Raw genomic sequence first — 17,006 nt, forward strand, 5'->3', positions numbered from 1 at the left:
GTTAGTATAAACTACTGTACCTCACATTTTATTAGCTGTGCAGTATTCTTGTAGCCTTGCTGGCCACATAATTATTGTTAATCTTGCCTTTCAACAAAGTTTATGGATGTTTCCCACTTTTCATCTTCTTGATGAGTCATAGAGCACTGTCTCTCTCACGTTAGCTGCAGTTATGGCAAGGTGAAATCTAATTTGTGTAGCTTCCTAATAGATACAGAAGAATATTAAGTACATTTCCTTTATCACTTGTCACATAGAATATCAGGGTTGGAAGGGACCTCAGGAGGTCATCTAGTCCGACTCCCTGCTCAAAGCAGGACCCAGCCCCAATTTTTTTTTGCCCAGATCCCTAACTGGCCCCCTCAAGGATTGAACTCACAACCCTGGGTTTAAGTAGGCCAATGCTCAAACTACTGAGCTATCCCTCCCCCCATCCATCACATCAGAAACATCGACAGTATCATTTATATACAGTCCAGGGGTGCACCATCCCACGGGGAGCAATGGAAATGACTGTGACAGAGAGGGTGCTTGCCTGCTAACTGCCCTTTTGTGGGGTACAGTTTGTTTCCCCTGTAGGTCAGTCCCATTCTACTATGGCTGTGCTCCCCCACCTTTTCACACTCACTTTGGGGTGTGCCTCCTGGGAATTAGGAAGGGAGACGTCCCTGCTCTCCTTTGGCTCCAGGACTAATTGTGCCTGACCTTTTTGTGGGACGCGTGGGAATCGGGGAGGTGCGTACACACACACTCATGGTCATGTTCAATGATTAGGCAGACACTGGCTGAAAATTATTTGGAACATAACAGGAAGAATATCACTCAGAACTGGGCAGCAAAAGGTGAACAGCTTTACTTTGTGACACTATATTAATGCAGCAAAGGAGAGAGCTCTTGGTCAGTTGAAACAGATAGCACCTGTCAGAGAGTACCATATTCACACAACCATTAGCCTTTTTATTGCAAGCATTTCCATTAATTGCTGAAGAAATTCATCACCTATCTCATTGGCCTGTGTCCAAAAGAAAATGTGGAAATTAAGAAGACATTTAGTTTTAGAGTAAAGTTAGAAAGTTGGAATTCCGTTTTTTTCCACACAGAGACAAATGGTACCTGATGTTTGCAGAAACAGGTTTGCTGCATTCTTTCTTAGTCCAATCAAGGGTGCTGTAATTTAGGAATAAATTAATTGGTCTTCATTTTTTTACAGCAGTACATCTATTTGGCTTAACATGGCAATTGCAGCCTGTAGAAGGGCAGCTCTATGAAAACGGAGTCAGCAAAGGAAACAGGGCCACGGAGTCCATGGATACCACTTACTCGCCAATCGGAGGGAAAGTGTCTGATAAATCAGAGAAGAAAGGTAGGTGTGAGTATAGGGCAGGGAAGGAGGCTGGGAGTATTGAAACTTTAATGCAGTTCGGATTACATATTTGTCACAATTTGAACCTTAATTAAAAAAAGTCAATCTCCTCTGTTATAACTTTAAACCAATCAATGGGTCATATTGTGCCAGTAACTTTTTTGTTCAAGCAGGGCCCCACTACAATCAATGGACGGCACAAGGTTATGCAGAAAGTGATGCCCATGGAACAAAATATGGGCTTTCATTTTGCAAAAGCAGTGATCCGATGAAAGCCAGCTTTGGGACCTTCAGTGCCCATAGCTGAGCAGGTCCCCTGTTGGTAACAACCCCCAGTGTGTGGGGTTGAGGGACTTGCTGCTATGCAAATGTTTTGATCATCAAAACCAGTCTTAGGCAGAATAAAGAAATTCAAGCTGTCCACTGGGAAAAAGACCAAGCTTCCACATCTTTCTCTTCTCCAAAACACGGTCTGGGTAGTGAAAAGGAAAAGAAAATGTGACGATTCCACTCTCACTTGCTCACCCTCCCATCTCCCTTCATGTGGAAGGATAGAATTTCTATGCTCTTTTGACCATGGGTGGTAGATAAAATTTCCTTCTCATTATAGTGGCACAGCAGAAGAATGAAATAGAGAGGGGAAGGGGAAGGAGGAGAAATCAAGGAAACTGGGAGAAAAGAAATCAAGATGAAGACAAAGACCAGCTTTTAGGTGGGGAAGAAGGGCAGAATCAAACTGAGGTCTTGTCTACACTGTCCTACAGTTTGGGCTACGGCGATGTTAATAGCACTGTGCACCAAAGGGCTGCACTGAATTTTCCCCATGTGAATGCTGCGGTGTGAGCCAAAAGGTTCCTAGTTTTCATTAATGTAGTCCTGTTTGAAGAAAACTACATTAAGGTGAACTAGGAACCTTTTAGTTCACACCTGTGTCCATGCAGCAGAGTTATGGGTACAGCACTTTGATGCATGCTGCTATTCACACCCCTGTAATCCAAACCGTAGGGCAGTGTAAAGATGCTCTCGCAATGATAGGGAATTCTCTGCCTTTTGTACAGATAGAATAAGTGCCACCGTCTCCTAAATATGAAACAAGATAGGCCACTGTTGCAGCAATCCTTACAAAAGGATATTACATTCCAGAACAATAGGCTTACAAATCAATGTGGCCCAACTAGAAAGAGATCATAGAAGAAAATAAGCAATTGCAGTAACACACGAGGAGGTGACAGTATTGTCATTTCCATCTTTTCTTCAGAATGGATTGATGGTGAATTGCAGCACTGTATTTGTGCCCTGATTCCATGTGGGAAAGGGCCAAGTTACATCATACACCTTGTACTTGACTTTCTTAAATCACTTTATCGGTATACTTCAGATTTAACAAAAGCTTTTCTGAAACATTTGACTTCTCAAAGGGGATTTATAGAAAGGGTTCCCCACGCAAACAAGCTAAATTATAGTATTACCAATCAGTTAGATGTGTGAGATGATTTATGTACGTGTGGGGCCTCTCTGTGGTAGGTCATAACTGTTCTGAGTATCGTGGAACACACTATTCCACAGAAGCTGCAAAGCTTAGAAGTGTGCAGCATCTGCACCGCTTCACAGGAGGGTGCATCAGCTAGCTCCACAGCTCAGTGCTGAGTGGATTTAGACTGTTCTGCCACCACTTCCCCCGCTTCTTGTTTGGGTGGGGCACTGACGGGGAGTATTCCCTACATTCATGGAGACACATGGAAAAAGGCTCCTTGAGCCCAGCTCTACAACTTTTGTGCACTCATGGGTGTGCATTCTGGTCTGAATATTTTCCACTTCTCACTTTCATTTCCCATCTTTTATTTAAATAGCCATCAGACACCTTATTCACAATACAGGGCCAAATCCTGCTTGTGCTTGTGTTAGGGAGAGGAGCGGGAAGTTGGCAGCCCCTTACACTTCAGCAGCATAACAGCTTCTCTACTTAGTGCCCATGAGTTTGCTAGAATGAGGACCTCCCTTTCAGGCTGTTTGGCACACCAAAGTCCTAAATTAAGAGCCACAGCCGGGGCCTCAGCCAGCAAGCAGGTATAGTGGGAGTGGCAGCATGCATAAACAAGAGAGACACAACCTTCTTCGTAAGAGAGTGGTAAAGTATCCCAGGCTGCCATACCTCCCTCCCGTTGTTCGGATGTATGAGCAGCAGAGCTTGTCCTCCTTAATCTCACACACCTCCAGCAGAAAAGGGTAGTATTTTGTCTGTTGACTTCAATCCTATAGAGATTTCACAGGAATAGCTAAAAACTGCCAGATATTTACAATCTCACAATTTCTCATCCCTGAGTGACATTGTGAGATGGTTTGCCAGCCTTTGAGAACGTATATTTTAATTAATCTTTTAATGAAAATCAAATTTGCAAACTGGCAAAGCAGGCTTCTTTAAGGAGGCATTTTGTAACACACTGACCTATGGCTAGAATTTAACATTTTGCTTTGGAGCAATGTGATTAAAAACCCAGGCATTCGATTGATGCTGGTACTTGGAGATTGTCTGTCTCAGGAATCCATTATAATCAGCATACGGGTACTTTCGTGTGATAATTGGCATCTTGCTGTTCAGATTTTTACTTTCTTGAAGACAGAAGAGACTTGCAATTTAAGAATCGATCTTTTGCTATTATTGTTATGGAACAGTGAAGGATTAAAGCCAATCACTAAAATTTCGCAGCTATTGCAGAAACTCTAAAATATTTAATAAATAAATTAAAATAATTTAAGAATACATTTTTTTCATAGACAAAATATATTAAGGTTAAAAAAATGTCACTCAGGACAAATTCAGCAACTAGCATTGACATTTGGAAAGTTTATTTCAGTGCATACTTCTAGAAGAAGCAAGAAACCTTAAGACAATAATTTCTGCATACTTTACACTCAGATACTTACTTACAATTGAATGCCTGCTTGGTTCAAAAGAGCTTAGAAAACAATGCTGAAAGATCAGTGGTTATATGTCTTCCTGTGAAGTAGTAATGATGATTCAATAAGTAAGAAAACATGTGCTTTCTTCAGGCATGAGTAAGGCTACAATTTAGTCATGGAAGTAACGGAATCAGTGACTTCCATGATTTCAGCCTGAGGTGGTCGGGAGCTGCAGAGTACCCCGCCGCCCGCTGGGGCAGGGAGCTGCGGGATATCCCCCCTGCCTCTGGCACCACCCGGAGCTCCAAGCCGCCGTGGGTGGTGGGGGACCCTCCCCCGGCTGCCGCGGGCTGCGGGATACCTCCCAGCTGCCGGCGCCAGCGGGAGAACCCCTGGGTGGCAGGGGAACTCCCAGGTGGTGGGGGCCCAGGGAGCTGCTGGTGGCAGGAGAACCCCCAGGGTCCTGGCCGCTACAGTGGTGGGGGATCCCCCGAAGTTCTGGCCGCCGCGGGTGGAGGGGAATCTCACAGCTCCCGGCTGCCACGGGTGGTAGGGAACTCCCAGAGCTCCCAGCTGCTGTGGCTGGTGGGGAGCCCCCAAGCTCCCAGCTGCCGTGGGCGTTGGGAGCGCCTGGAGCTGCCAGTGGTGGTGGAACCCCTGAGCTCCGGGCCCCAGGAGCTGCGGGCGGCAAGGGTACCCTGCAGCTCTTGGCCCCTGCAGGCGGGGGAGGCACCCCACAGCTAACCACCACCATGGCCACAGAGGAACCCCCAAGTTCTTGGCCGCCGTGAGCCCCTGGAGCTGCGGGCAGCGGGGGTACCCCGCAGCTCCTGGCTGATACAGGAAGTGGGGGAACCCCATAGCTACCACAGGCAGCGGGGGACCCCCAGAGCTGTAGGTGGCAGGGGTACCCCACAGCCCCCAGCTGCTGCAGGTGGCTCCTAGCCCCTGCGCAGCTGCCCCACTTCAAGTGGTGTGGGGATCCGCAGATCCCCATTCTGTCAGGGATATTTTTAGTCAAAGTCACAGACAGGTCACAGCTTCCGTTAATTTTTCTTTTTTGCCTGTGACCTGTCCGGGACCTTTACTAAAAATATTTGTGACAAAATCTTAGCCTTAGGCATGAGACTTGAAAGCGTTGGATTCTACAATAGCTATTTTGTGCTGTAATGATTAGCTGAGAAATGTAATATTTTGAAGATATGGATACTGCCACTAAATACCATTAACAGACAATGTATTTTATTTCACGTTTGTTGCCACTGTATATGCCGACATGCATTTCTTTCATATATAGTCATATAAAACTAACCGTAATAATATATTTTTGTAAAGGATCCATATATGTGTAATCTAAACTAAGACCTCTTCAGCTGAAAGACAATGAGATCTTTTGAGATGTATTGTTTCAAGACCGTCAGTACTGACACACAATTCAACCAAATCTAGTTACATCAGAAATTTTCTGTGCTTAAATCATAACCTGTGGACATATTTAAACCCATGATACTGTATACCTGCAACAAAGAAATAAGCATTTTGGCTTTGGGGAGAGGTAAGGCAGTTACAATATTTTTTAAAGACCATCAACTCTGACCAACAATCCCATTAACTTACAAAACAGTATTGTGTCCTTGACCTTATGGTTATTGCTCTAAAACCTTGTAATTGAATCATTTTAAATGATCACATATCAATATCACCAAAACGTTCCTTAGTGCTTTACTTAGCCTAAGGTAACTGCTTGCAAAGAGACATTAAGATATAATCTTTCAAGTCCTTGAAATGGGTGAGAAGTCTTCTTTTATTATACAATAGCCAAAGAGAGACTTATATATGTTTTTCTCCTCATTTGATTCCTGATCACACTAGAAAGTTTGAGTTCATTTTCAAAACTCAAAATTCAAGAATTTGTTTGCTAGAGGAAACTGAAACAAAAATTAGGCTGAACTCCCCCTCACCCCCAAAAAAAAATTGTTGAAGAACCAGTTTGAAATCATTATAATTTAAAGTAACATATTTACTTGTGAATTCTTAGAGAACTCATTCTGTACCCTAAGAATAGGTGCTCTACATTTGGGGGTATACATGTGTTATTCATTCCTTACACAAATAGATCCTACTTCCCATTGTGGTGACTCAGAGCAGCCATAAAGCCAGTAGATCCAGCACTCTGAGAATTTCCCCTGCCTAGCAGATTATGGCTCTGTTCATTCAGAATGCTGTGTACCGCCTACACTTGTCAAAGTCTATGTATGATCTCACCAAGGATCTTTATACTATTAATGTATTCTGGATATAGCTGGCCACAGTTTTACTAGTCCTGTTTTCTTTTTTTAGGAAGCCATTTATAGTATTCCATATGCATTATAAAGGGTGAGATTCCTATTTCATTCTAGTTGTTCATCCTTTCCCCTCATGTTGATGCTTTATTGGGTGAGGTGATACAGAAAAGGAATGGGCTACTGAGTTCAATGCCATGCTGTTAAATCCTTCTAATAACGTAGGACCCTCTCTGCTTCTGCTGACGTATGTGTGAGTTTTGCAATTTTTGCAGTTCACTTTGATGGTTGCAGGATTGGGTCCATGGTTTTGCAACCTGTCAGGATGCTAACTGTTGGCAAGCTAAAAAGAACATAAAAGAGTGATACAAGCCAACAAAGCATGTCAATTCATGCTCAGTTTGAAATTGCCTCTTTTGTTCTTCCCCTAATATTTCAGCTCACCAATTCAAGAGGTTATGTACTATGATGTCTGAAAACGTATTGCCTGCATAATTACAAGATGCCAAACATCACTTTAGATATACTGTTTGTCTCTATCCTCCTGCCCTCCTATGTTGTATACATCAACTACAAACCATTACCTTTAGCAACAACAATGTTCTTCTTTATTTTTCAGACTGGATTAGCAATATCATAGTAAATTTGTTAGGAATAGTGATTTAGTGATTAGAAGAGATCCTGATTTATACTTCAGCTTTCACTGACCAGTCCTGATAGTCTACTCACTGTCCAATACTGTCCATTTGAATACCTTATATTGTACCTACCAGGCTGTGGTCTGGAATAATTGTCAGAGGGATATACCCGAAGTGTGTTCTGTCAGTGCATATTCAGCTGAAAGGGTTTTGTTTGTGGGCCTAATTTCTGTATGCAAGAACATTCATTTTTCCCAGTTACATAGAGACTCCTCTACAATCATTAAAATCTACTGAAGTTTTCTGGAGAAAAGTACTCTACAGTGCGTAGCTGTAAATCTTGCAAATTAATTCATTTGTGGATTAACTGAATAATAATTAGCTAATTTCCAACATATTAATACATACTTAATAATTACCTATTATTACCTACCTAGCCTATTATTTTCACTCTTTGTGAATATGACAAATGATTGTTTTTTTTTTTGTTTCTGGAAAATCAGTGTTTCAGAAAGGACGGGCTATAGACACAGGAGAAGTTGACATTGGAGCACAGGTTATGCAGACCATCCCACCAGGTTTATTCTGGCGTTTTCAGATTACTATCCATCACCCAATGTACCTGAAGTTTAACATTTCACTTGCAAAGGACTCTCTGCTGGGAATTTACGGTAGAAGAAACATTCCCCCCACTCATACTCAGGTAATTAATAATAATACCAGCAATTCTATTGTGCTTTACACTTTCAAAGAGCTGTATCGGCATTAATATTTACAATGCTTTTATAAAGGAGGAAGGGAGAGATGTAAATATTAACCTTTTCCCCATCCTTCCTCTCTTCAGCCACACTTACTCTTCTAAGCAAAAGAACAATGTAGGGGTGTTAGCAGTGCTTATCACCCTAAAGTAAGTGGGGTGGGGACATAATCCTGTTCTCCCTCTGCACCAACCAGCAGAGAGAAGGACATACTGTAAAACACCTCCTTGATCCACCACTGGGGCAGTATGACGCTGTGCCTATATGTTAAGTAAAATCTATATAGCTTCAATCTTGTTCAAAGTTGAGCTCCTAGTATTTAGTTATCTTCCTTCTGCACATCCAACAAAGCAAACTGCTCATGTGGTTAATGTAAAAAAGACAAGGCAAAAAGGTATTCTAACTTCTAATAATAATATTATTTCTAAATGTTTACTGTTAGCTAGGACTTTGCAAGAGGAAATCTCGCCACACCGGCAGAACTTGATTCATCACTGTTCATACTGAAATATTATGTAGTATTAATATATTTGGAATATTCAGTTAACATTTCTGAAGTATAATTAAATCATATTTCATCTATGATGTAGCAGGATTACAGTTTATGGGACATATTTCAAATACATGTATTTTATGTCCAAATATATTTAATGCTAGCATTTCCTTAAATTAAATGTTGTTAGTAGATAATTAAGGGATTTGATCTGAGGTGCTGAACACCCACAACGCTGATTGTCTTTAACTGGAGTTGTGACTGAAAATCAGGCCTCTGAATACCTACAAATATTTAAACTATTTTATATTTCTATTAAACGGGAATTTTTAGAAGGTTTTCATCTTTTCAGATGTACTGAAGGCCTGACCAGCACCCGTTGAAGTCAACTGGATCTGGTCCTAAAGCTGTCAATGGCTACTCCAATGAATGTTACCAATTTTTCTATAGCAAGAGATAGATTTCATGTGTATTAACAAAACTAACTACAAAGAAAGCGAAATATAGAGACATCTAGATATTTGGTATTTTTAAAGGCCAACTATTTTCACACCTGGGTGCCAAAAGTTAGGCTTCAAAATCCATATTTTGGTTCCTAAATCATACAGGTGCCTAACTTAAGCAATAAAGTTTGAAAATGTCAGCTCTACCCCATTACACAGGTGTAATTCTGGAGTTAATGTATTGGCTTCAATTGAGAGAGTCTGGATTTACACTGCTATAACAGAGATCAGGATTTATCTCTAATAACACCTTCTATTTAGAATGGAATCTTAACAGAGTAGGTTGTGCAACCCCTACTCACATTAGTGAACACTTAATCAAGCAGTCCCTTTGAAAGTAACCCTATCTGACTGAGACATTCACAGTAGATTTGTCTGGTTTAAAATACTATAAAAATTCTCTAGCTGGATAATTTTTGCCATTATTATTTCAGTTTGATTTTGTAAAACTGATGGATGGAAAACAGTTAATTAAACAGGAAGCAAGGAACTCAGAGGAGTCTCAGCACGCTCCTAGGAATTTGATCTTAACATCCCTGCAAGAGACAGGTTTCATTGAATATATGGATCAAGGAGCTTGGCACATGGCATTTTACAATGACGGAAAGAAAATGGAGCAAGTATTTTTATTAACTACAGCAATTGGTAAGAACAGTTACCCTGCCATTCCTATTCTGGTTGTTATGTTAAAAAGCTGCATTTGAAAAGGAATTATTGAGCCTGATTTCCAATCTGATTTCAACAGATTTTACTTTGTTTTGATTACCTTGACTTCAGTGTATTTGCTTCTCCTTTACACCGGGGTAAGAGGAGAATCATGCCTCTCGTTAAAAATGGACATTATGAATTAATGAAACCTAAACCTTTGGTATACCTTAAAATCATTAGTTACTAGTGTTGAATGTCTATGTATTTTCTAGGTGTTTTAATCTATTGCAAGAAATTACAGAGGAAGTGTGCTCCCTGTGTATGTGGCGCCCACCCACCTTAAAAAAAAAAACCTGTTGTATGTTCTTCTTCTTCCTCTCTAGTAGGCAATAGTTAATTAGGAAACTGCCCACCCATGTGCTGACATTATTGATAAGGATGGGGTGGGTACATAACAAAGAACCAGAGGAAGCCATTTGGCTTGGTTCCATTGAAAACATAAGAAGGCAGGGAGGTGGGCTGCAGGAAGTGTTTGCTAAATAGAAAAAAGCAATAGAAAAAAGAATGCTAATTGTGAATGGTTATTAGAAATAAAGGAGAGTAAAGAGAAAGCACAGTGTTTTAATAGTTTAAAAACCTGAACCGCTTTCTGTTAGAGATACTATGTACTGTTGTTATTCAGCTAATTAAAAAGGTTCAAAAAGTACAAGATTTGCTCAGTAACAAAAACATAAAACAGTTTTTGCACCTTTTTTGCCAGCCATGCAGTGCCACTCTTTGGTACACAAATATCTACCTGCAGTAGGCAACTATCTGAAGATGCTCTGTGTTGTCCTTTTGGTGAATCTACCTGCAGTTAGTCTTTTTTAATTAATTAAAGGTGGGGAGATTATTTTACTAACTTTAGATATTGTTGGTGAGCGGTTCTCACAAATAGGGTTTGTTACTCATAAAAGTTTAATTTAAGGTACAGTACTTCAGTATTTCCAGCAGTTTTGGTTTGCTATAAGACTTTAACCCCTTTGCCCTTTAGTTAACCTGTTCAACCATATGTTTAGCAAGATGTCTTTACCAGTAATGGACATCCCATCTGCTCTCTATAACAATTATGTTCTATTTTTACTTGATGCTAAAGACCTTAATGTATGGGCCAGTGGAGAGTGCCATTCAAACACACAGATTATCAAGGACTTCACTCAAAGTAATTAGAAAGGCAACAAGGAATTGTAAAGGTGAATTTAGTCTGAAAGAAGACAAAATTTGCTGTGTTTAGAGTGGAAAGTGAGCCTCTTACAAGCAAAAGAGACATGATTATTTAATCCCTTGTGTGTGTTAGCCTGTGATTTAGCATTGGAAGAGTTTCCTTTGCATTTTTCCATCCCAAGGAAGGCTAAAGATAAAGTTTGCCTCCACACTGAAATGTCATAGGCTTTACCCATGGCACTTAGGGATTTCCACCAAAGTCTAATGAGAACATCTAAGAACATAAGAATGTCCATACTGAGTCGTGCCATTGGCCCATCTAGACTAGTGTCCTGTCTTCCAACAGTGGCCGGTGCCCCATGTTTCGCAGGAAATGAGCACAACAGGGCAATTTATCAGGTCAGCCATCTGCTGTCATCCAGTCCCAGCTTCTGGCAGTCAGAGGTTTAGGGACACGCAGAGCATGGCATTGTGTCCCTGACCATCTTGGCTAATAGCTATTGATGGGCCTATCCTTCAGGAACTTAGTTAATTCTTTTTTAAACCGCCTTCACAACATCCTCTGACAATGAGTTCCACAGGTTGACTGCGTTGTGTGAAGAAGTAGTTCATGTTTGTTTTAAACCTGCTGCCTATTAATTTCATTGGGTGACCCCTGGTTCTTGTGCTATGTGAAAGGGTAAATAACACTTCTTTATTCATTTTCTCCAACTATTCATGATTTTATAGACCTCCATTGTATCCCCCCTCCCTTAGTTGTCTCTTTTCTAAGATGAAGAGTTCCAGTCATTTTAATCTCTCTTTATATGGAACCTATTCCATACCGTTAATCATTTTTGTTGCCCTTCTCTGTACTATTTCCAATTGTAATATATCCTTTCTGAGATGGGGCAACAACTGCACACAGTATTCAAGATGTGGGTATACCATAGATTTATATAGTAGCATTGTGATACTTTCTGTCTTATTATCTATCCCTTTCCTAATGGTTGCTAACTGCTGCTGCACATTGAGCAGATATTTTCTGAGAACTATTCACAATGATTCCACGAGCTCTTTCTTGAGTAGTAACAGCTAATTTAGACCCCTATCATTCTGTACGTATAATTGAGATTATGTTTTCCAATGTGCATGACTTTGCATTTATCAACACTGAATTTCATCTGCCATTTTCTTGCCCAGTCACTCAGTTTTGTGAAATCCCTTTGTGACTCTTCACAGTCAGCTTTGAACTTAGCTATCCTGAGTAATTTTGTATCATCTGCAAACTTTGCCACCTCACTGTATACCCCTTTTTCCAGATCATTTATGAATATGTTGGACAGCACTGGTCCCAGTACAGATCCTTGGGGAACCCCACTATTTACCTCTCTCCACTGTGAAAACTGCCCGTTTGTTCTTGCACTTTGTTTCATACCTTGTAGACAGTTACTGATCCATGACAGGACCTTTCCTCTTATTCCATGACTGTCTATTATGCTTAAGAGTCTTTGGTAAGGGACCTTGTCAAAGCCTTTCCAAAAGTCCAAGAACACTGTATCAACTGGATCACCCTTGTCCACGTGTTTGTTGACACCCTCAAAGAATGCTAATAGCTTGGTGAGGAATGATTTCCCTTTACAAAAGTCATTTTGACTCTTCGCCAACATATGTTCTTCTGTGTGCCTGATCTCTTGAGATTTAGCATCTCTGCATATCACACCAAACAGGAGTAATTGCACAGAGGTGTCTGAAACAGTACTAACATACTTCCTCACAGTAGTATAGCCTTTTCACTGAGAAAACAGGAAGAAGAAATTTAGAAATATGACTTACTTTTTGCTACTATTGAGGAGTTAGATGCTTTGGACTCAGACTATTGAAAAAACATCACATCAGGTGGCAAACTCTCCTTACTTTCCTGAAGAATTTGGTAAAAGAGCAAACTGAGCTACTATAAACTAACAGGTTTCAGAGTAGCAGCCGTGTAAGTCTGTATTCGCAAAAAGAAAAGGAGTACTTGTGGCACCTTAGAGACTAACCAATTTATTTGAGCATAAGGTTTCATGAGCTACTGCATCCGATGAAGTGAGCTGTAGCTCACGAAAGCTAATGCTCAAATAAATTGGTTAGTCTCTAAGGTCCACAAGTACTCCTGTTCTTTTTATAAACTAATAAGAACTTGTAAGCAGCAACAGTTTCCAGATTGTGTATCAGATGAGCAATGTGATTCTGGAAAGAAGTTGCTCAAAGAGGATGCAAATGAAGATTACCCAGTTGTATTTTTCCAAGTAAGTGTGTGGAGGGAGAGTCTGCTGCTGGCCTATTTGAACTGAAAAGAATTTTCGTCATTTCACATTTTTGGCCATCTATGTACCTTTTTGCTCCTTCACTTCTCCGTGCACAGTTGCTTGTGCCTCAACTGCTATGGTGTCCAGTGAAGTTGGCAGCATCTATCATCTTTTAGAAATGTTTATTAATCAGAAACCGTCTTCCCTGAAACTTTCCTCAAGTTTGGATCTGGATTCAAAGCTAGTCCCTGTCCCTACAAAGGAATGAATCAAAAAGCCCAAATTCACACACTCCCAACCTGGGAAAAGTTTGGATCCTGATCCCAGCTTTGCATGTTGGACCCATCTCTGGTATCTGTTACTGTCTCCTTCAAGATAGCAGTAGGGTCTTCCTAGGCAGTGCTAACAGAATAGTTGTCAAGAGTCAGTAAAATCTGGCTTATTTTTATTCATGTACTAAACTAAATTTACTAGCACTATGGAGACTACACTGGTGTAGCAAAGCTGGCAAAACCCTGTAGAGTAGACGTAGGCTATGCAGCCTATACTGACAGAAGGGTTTTTTCCATCGGTGTAGGAACACCACCTCTCTTAATCATGGTAGCTATGTCAGTGTAGCTATCTCAGCCTCACTTTTAAATGTAGGCCAGCCTAAAACTTTTGCCAGAGTTGTACTCCTGCAGGGCTTTTCCTTTTACTGAACCAATAAAGCCTACTGTCAATTTAAATATGACACTTCTAAAAGCAGCCTTATAGGCTGCATAAAGGCCTAGACCCTACTTGTTATGCTGCAGAGGAGTGGAGTCCAGGGGAATTAGCTTTCGAAAATATTTTATATAACTTAACATTTAAATTAATTTTTTAAAAGTTGATGTAGGGACTGTCACCATTATCTGACTCTGGAAGACTAAGAAGATAGTCAGGTAGATAGGGAGTATAGAAAGAAGTGTTATTAACAAACAGGTTTCAGAGTAGCAGCCACGTTAGTCTGTATTCGCAAAAAGAAAAGGAGTACTTGTGGCACCTTGGAGACTAACAAATTTATTTGATGCATCCGATGAAGTGAGCTGTAGCTCACGAAAGCTTATGCTCAAATAAATTTGTTAGTCTCTAATGTGCCTCAAGTACTCCTTTTCTTTCTACTAACAAACAGTGATTCTATCTGTGAAGAAAGTTTTAACCTCGACGACACTGGGTTTTTTACCTTAGAACAGACAGCTGTATGTAGGATATGGGCAGCTGTGTGCGTGCCAGTGAATATCCATCCACATGGTGTAAGCTCATTGGGTGATTCAGCCCAAATCAAAACACAGTAATCAGCAAGAGCCAACATAAATCAAACCAAGTTACCATAAGCAATAAATAAATAAAGATGCTTATGTCAGTTATGTATGCAGTTACATCACTTATTTTGACTAGTTAAGGATGAATTTCAAAAGGGTATTGAAACATTTCCAAATATTCCAAACATTTGAGCCTCTTCCCTGAGGTAAGGCTCTCCTTCCTGTCCCAGCGATGGTGGGCAGATACTCTACTTCTCACAAAAGATCTTTTTCATGCAAAAGGATGTCCCAGGTCCTACTCCCCATCTTCAGAAGTCCTTCTTGTTGTGAAGTCAAATGCTTCTTTCCTCTTCTACTATTAATGTCGAGCACTACCCAAAAGTCTTTCTGCTAGGCTCTGCTCCTTTACTCAAATTACACCAGTTTGGGGGCCACCTGGCACTCTCTGCAACAGCTGCATGTTCTCTATGAGTCTTGCATCCCAGGACTGACCTGGTTCCACCCTGCTTGTTTTGTGAGAGCTAACATAATTGAAGCCTTACATTTGTGTGGCTGCATGGTCTTGATAGATAGCTATTGTATTGATCTAAGCTACTGTACACATTGAAAGACTATGGGAAATGTGAATTTAGATAAAGAACTATTAACAATTGTATAGATGCAGGTTTAAGGACCTGTAATCTATAATGGTTTCTTCTCCAGAGCTGGAAGTTGGAATGATCTCCAAGTTTAGCATAAGATTTAAAGAGATTTACTTCTGGAGACCTGAACCTCAGCACTGATTTACTGAAGTGAACTTAATCACATCACATCTTGCCAATCAGATTACTAACCTACATTAAACTACACTTTATTCATCCCTTTTTATAAAAGTGGGAACCCTTTTCTCCAAAAATAGTTAACTATAGTCTTAAATGAACTTGCCCAATGCCTTTCTTCTGTAAACAGACTTAAATTAATGGGAAAAAAAGAGAAAGCATTTAAAGTAAACTGAAAATTTCTCAAAAATTACTTAAATTCTTCTAAGGCTTTTAATGGTGGTGAATTTAACACAAACACTTACTTTAAAAGCTTTCCATTGTAGCATATTACAAATTAAATATTACTTGTTACATCTAAGCTGTCAAGACAAATCTAATATTTGTAAGTTGCTTGAACAAAAAAACTTTGCTTGATGCTGCCTACGAATGAAAATGAACAGTTTGTCTCAGCACCTTGTTTGGATCTTGAGAAATGTATTGCAGATGATTGTGTTGTAGCTGACACTCATTTCAGAAGTCAGTTCATTCCTTTTATTGCTTACAATTTTCTTTATAAGTAGAAATCATGGATGGCTGCTCCACTAATTGCAATGGAAATGGAGAGTGTATCTCAGGTCACTGCCACTGTTTCCCAGGATTCCTCGGGCCTGACTGTGCAAGAGGTAATCTCCTATTAACTGAGTTAAAATACAAGATGATGAGCATGATTTTTAATATGAATCTAGTGCTTGTGAAGAATGTCAGACTGATGGTCCAGAGACTAAAGACTTGCTAATGTGCCTTTAACCCTCAGCTGGATGGCCCCTTCAGGTGATGCTTAGGGTAGCTTCTGCCCATTCAGTCTTTGGCCAAGGGGGTGCTAATTAAGGCCAGAGATAGTTTTGTCACGTAGCCATCTTTCCTCTGCAAACTGGAATAAAACTATCAAAAACCCATTCACATAGGCCACAAACCAGCTATCAGATACTAATAACTTTTAGTTACTACTAACGTGGATTTGAACCAGCAACCCACAGGTGAAAGTTTCTTTTTCCCCTTAGCAATCCACAGTTTCTCCTATCTCTCCCTCTCACCATTCTGTAATTTTAAAATCCAAAAAGAGGTATATTTAGTATTTAGTTTATGATTTTTTAAAAAAATTACTAACAAAAATGTCTTGTTAGAAAAGCAATAGAAGTAAAACCGCCTGTTCTATGCCCTAAGACTGAGGATCGGGAATGACAGAAATTCAAAAGAGGGAAGTTTTTTTTTTTTCCAAAATCAAAACTATCACTTTCCTGATATTTTAAGGTGTCAGAGATAAAGAAGGAAATAATTCCGATTCACTGTAAAGATCAAGAGTGAATTCAAGATGCACTGGTATTTCATATAAATGGCTGTAATAATTGGTAGGTACAGTCTTCTGAATATCTGTGTATATGGAGGTTCTCAAATCTATTCTACTCTTCTCTCAAATCTAAGATCAATTTTACCTCAACATTATACTTTGGCTCAGAGATTGGTTATAGAACTTTTCACCTCCAGGTTTCTGTTTTACATATGAATCAGTAGTGACCAAAACTACAATAATCTTAAAGTTGTTCAGTGGCATAAAGAAAATAAGTGGGTTGTGTCTTAGTTCACAGTTAACAGGTATTAACATCACAAAAACCATCCCCACAGTTAGCACTAAGAAGCATCATTGTGGGAAGTCTCACTAAAGAGATCAAAAGGTGGGCAGAGAGACTGACCTATGGTCCATATTCTTTATCTCTAGAGCTGCCCATTTTAGGTGAGTTAAGGTACATTAGTGGAGCAGAATGGTGACACTGGCACTGTAGCGGAACATGTTTGTTGATAAAAAATAATTCATATTCCAAAGCTTTCAGTCTGGCCCCTTTTGCAAGAACTAAAATCACATTGC

At 40.1% G+C, this 17,006-nt stretch overlaps 1 protein-coding gene across 1 annotated transcript in view; it reads left to right on the plus strand.

The window, feature by feature from the left end:
- TENM1 (teneurin transmembrane protein 1) overlaps positions 1-17,006 on the plus strand; it is a 388,806-nt gene that overhangs the window by 187,450 nt on the left and 184,350 nt on the right. The window contains exons 6-9 of the mRNA XM_077825959.1: positions 1,211-1,363; positions 7,688-7,887; positions 9,373-9,583; positions 15,664-15,765. Of these exons, the coding sequence (XP_077682085.1) occupies positions 1,211-1,363; positions 7,688-7,887; positions 9,373-9,583; positions 15,664-15,765 (666 nt within the window). The remainder of the gene's footprint in view (positions 1-1,210; positions 1,364-7,687; positions 7,888-9,372; positions 9,584-15,663; positions 15,766-17,006) is intronic.

The sequence above is a fragment of the Eretmochelys imbricata genome, chromosome 9 (assembly GCF_965152235.1).
Source record: "Eretmochelys imbricata isolate rEreImb1 chromosome 9, rEreImb1.hap1, whole genome shotgun sequence".
Taxonomy (NCBI): Eukaryota; Metazoa; Chordata; order Testudines; family Cheloniidae; genus Eretmochelys; species Eretmochelys imbricata.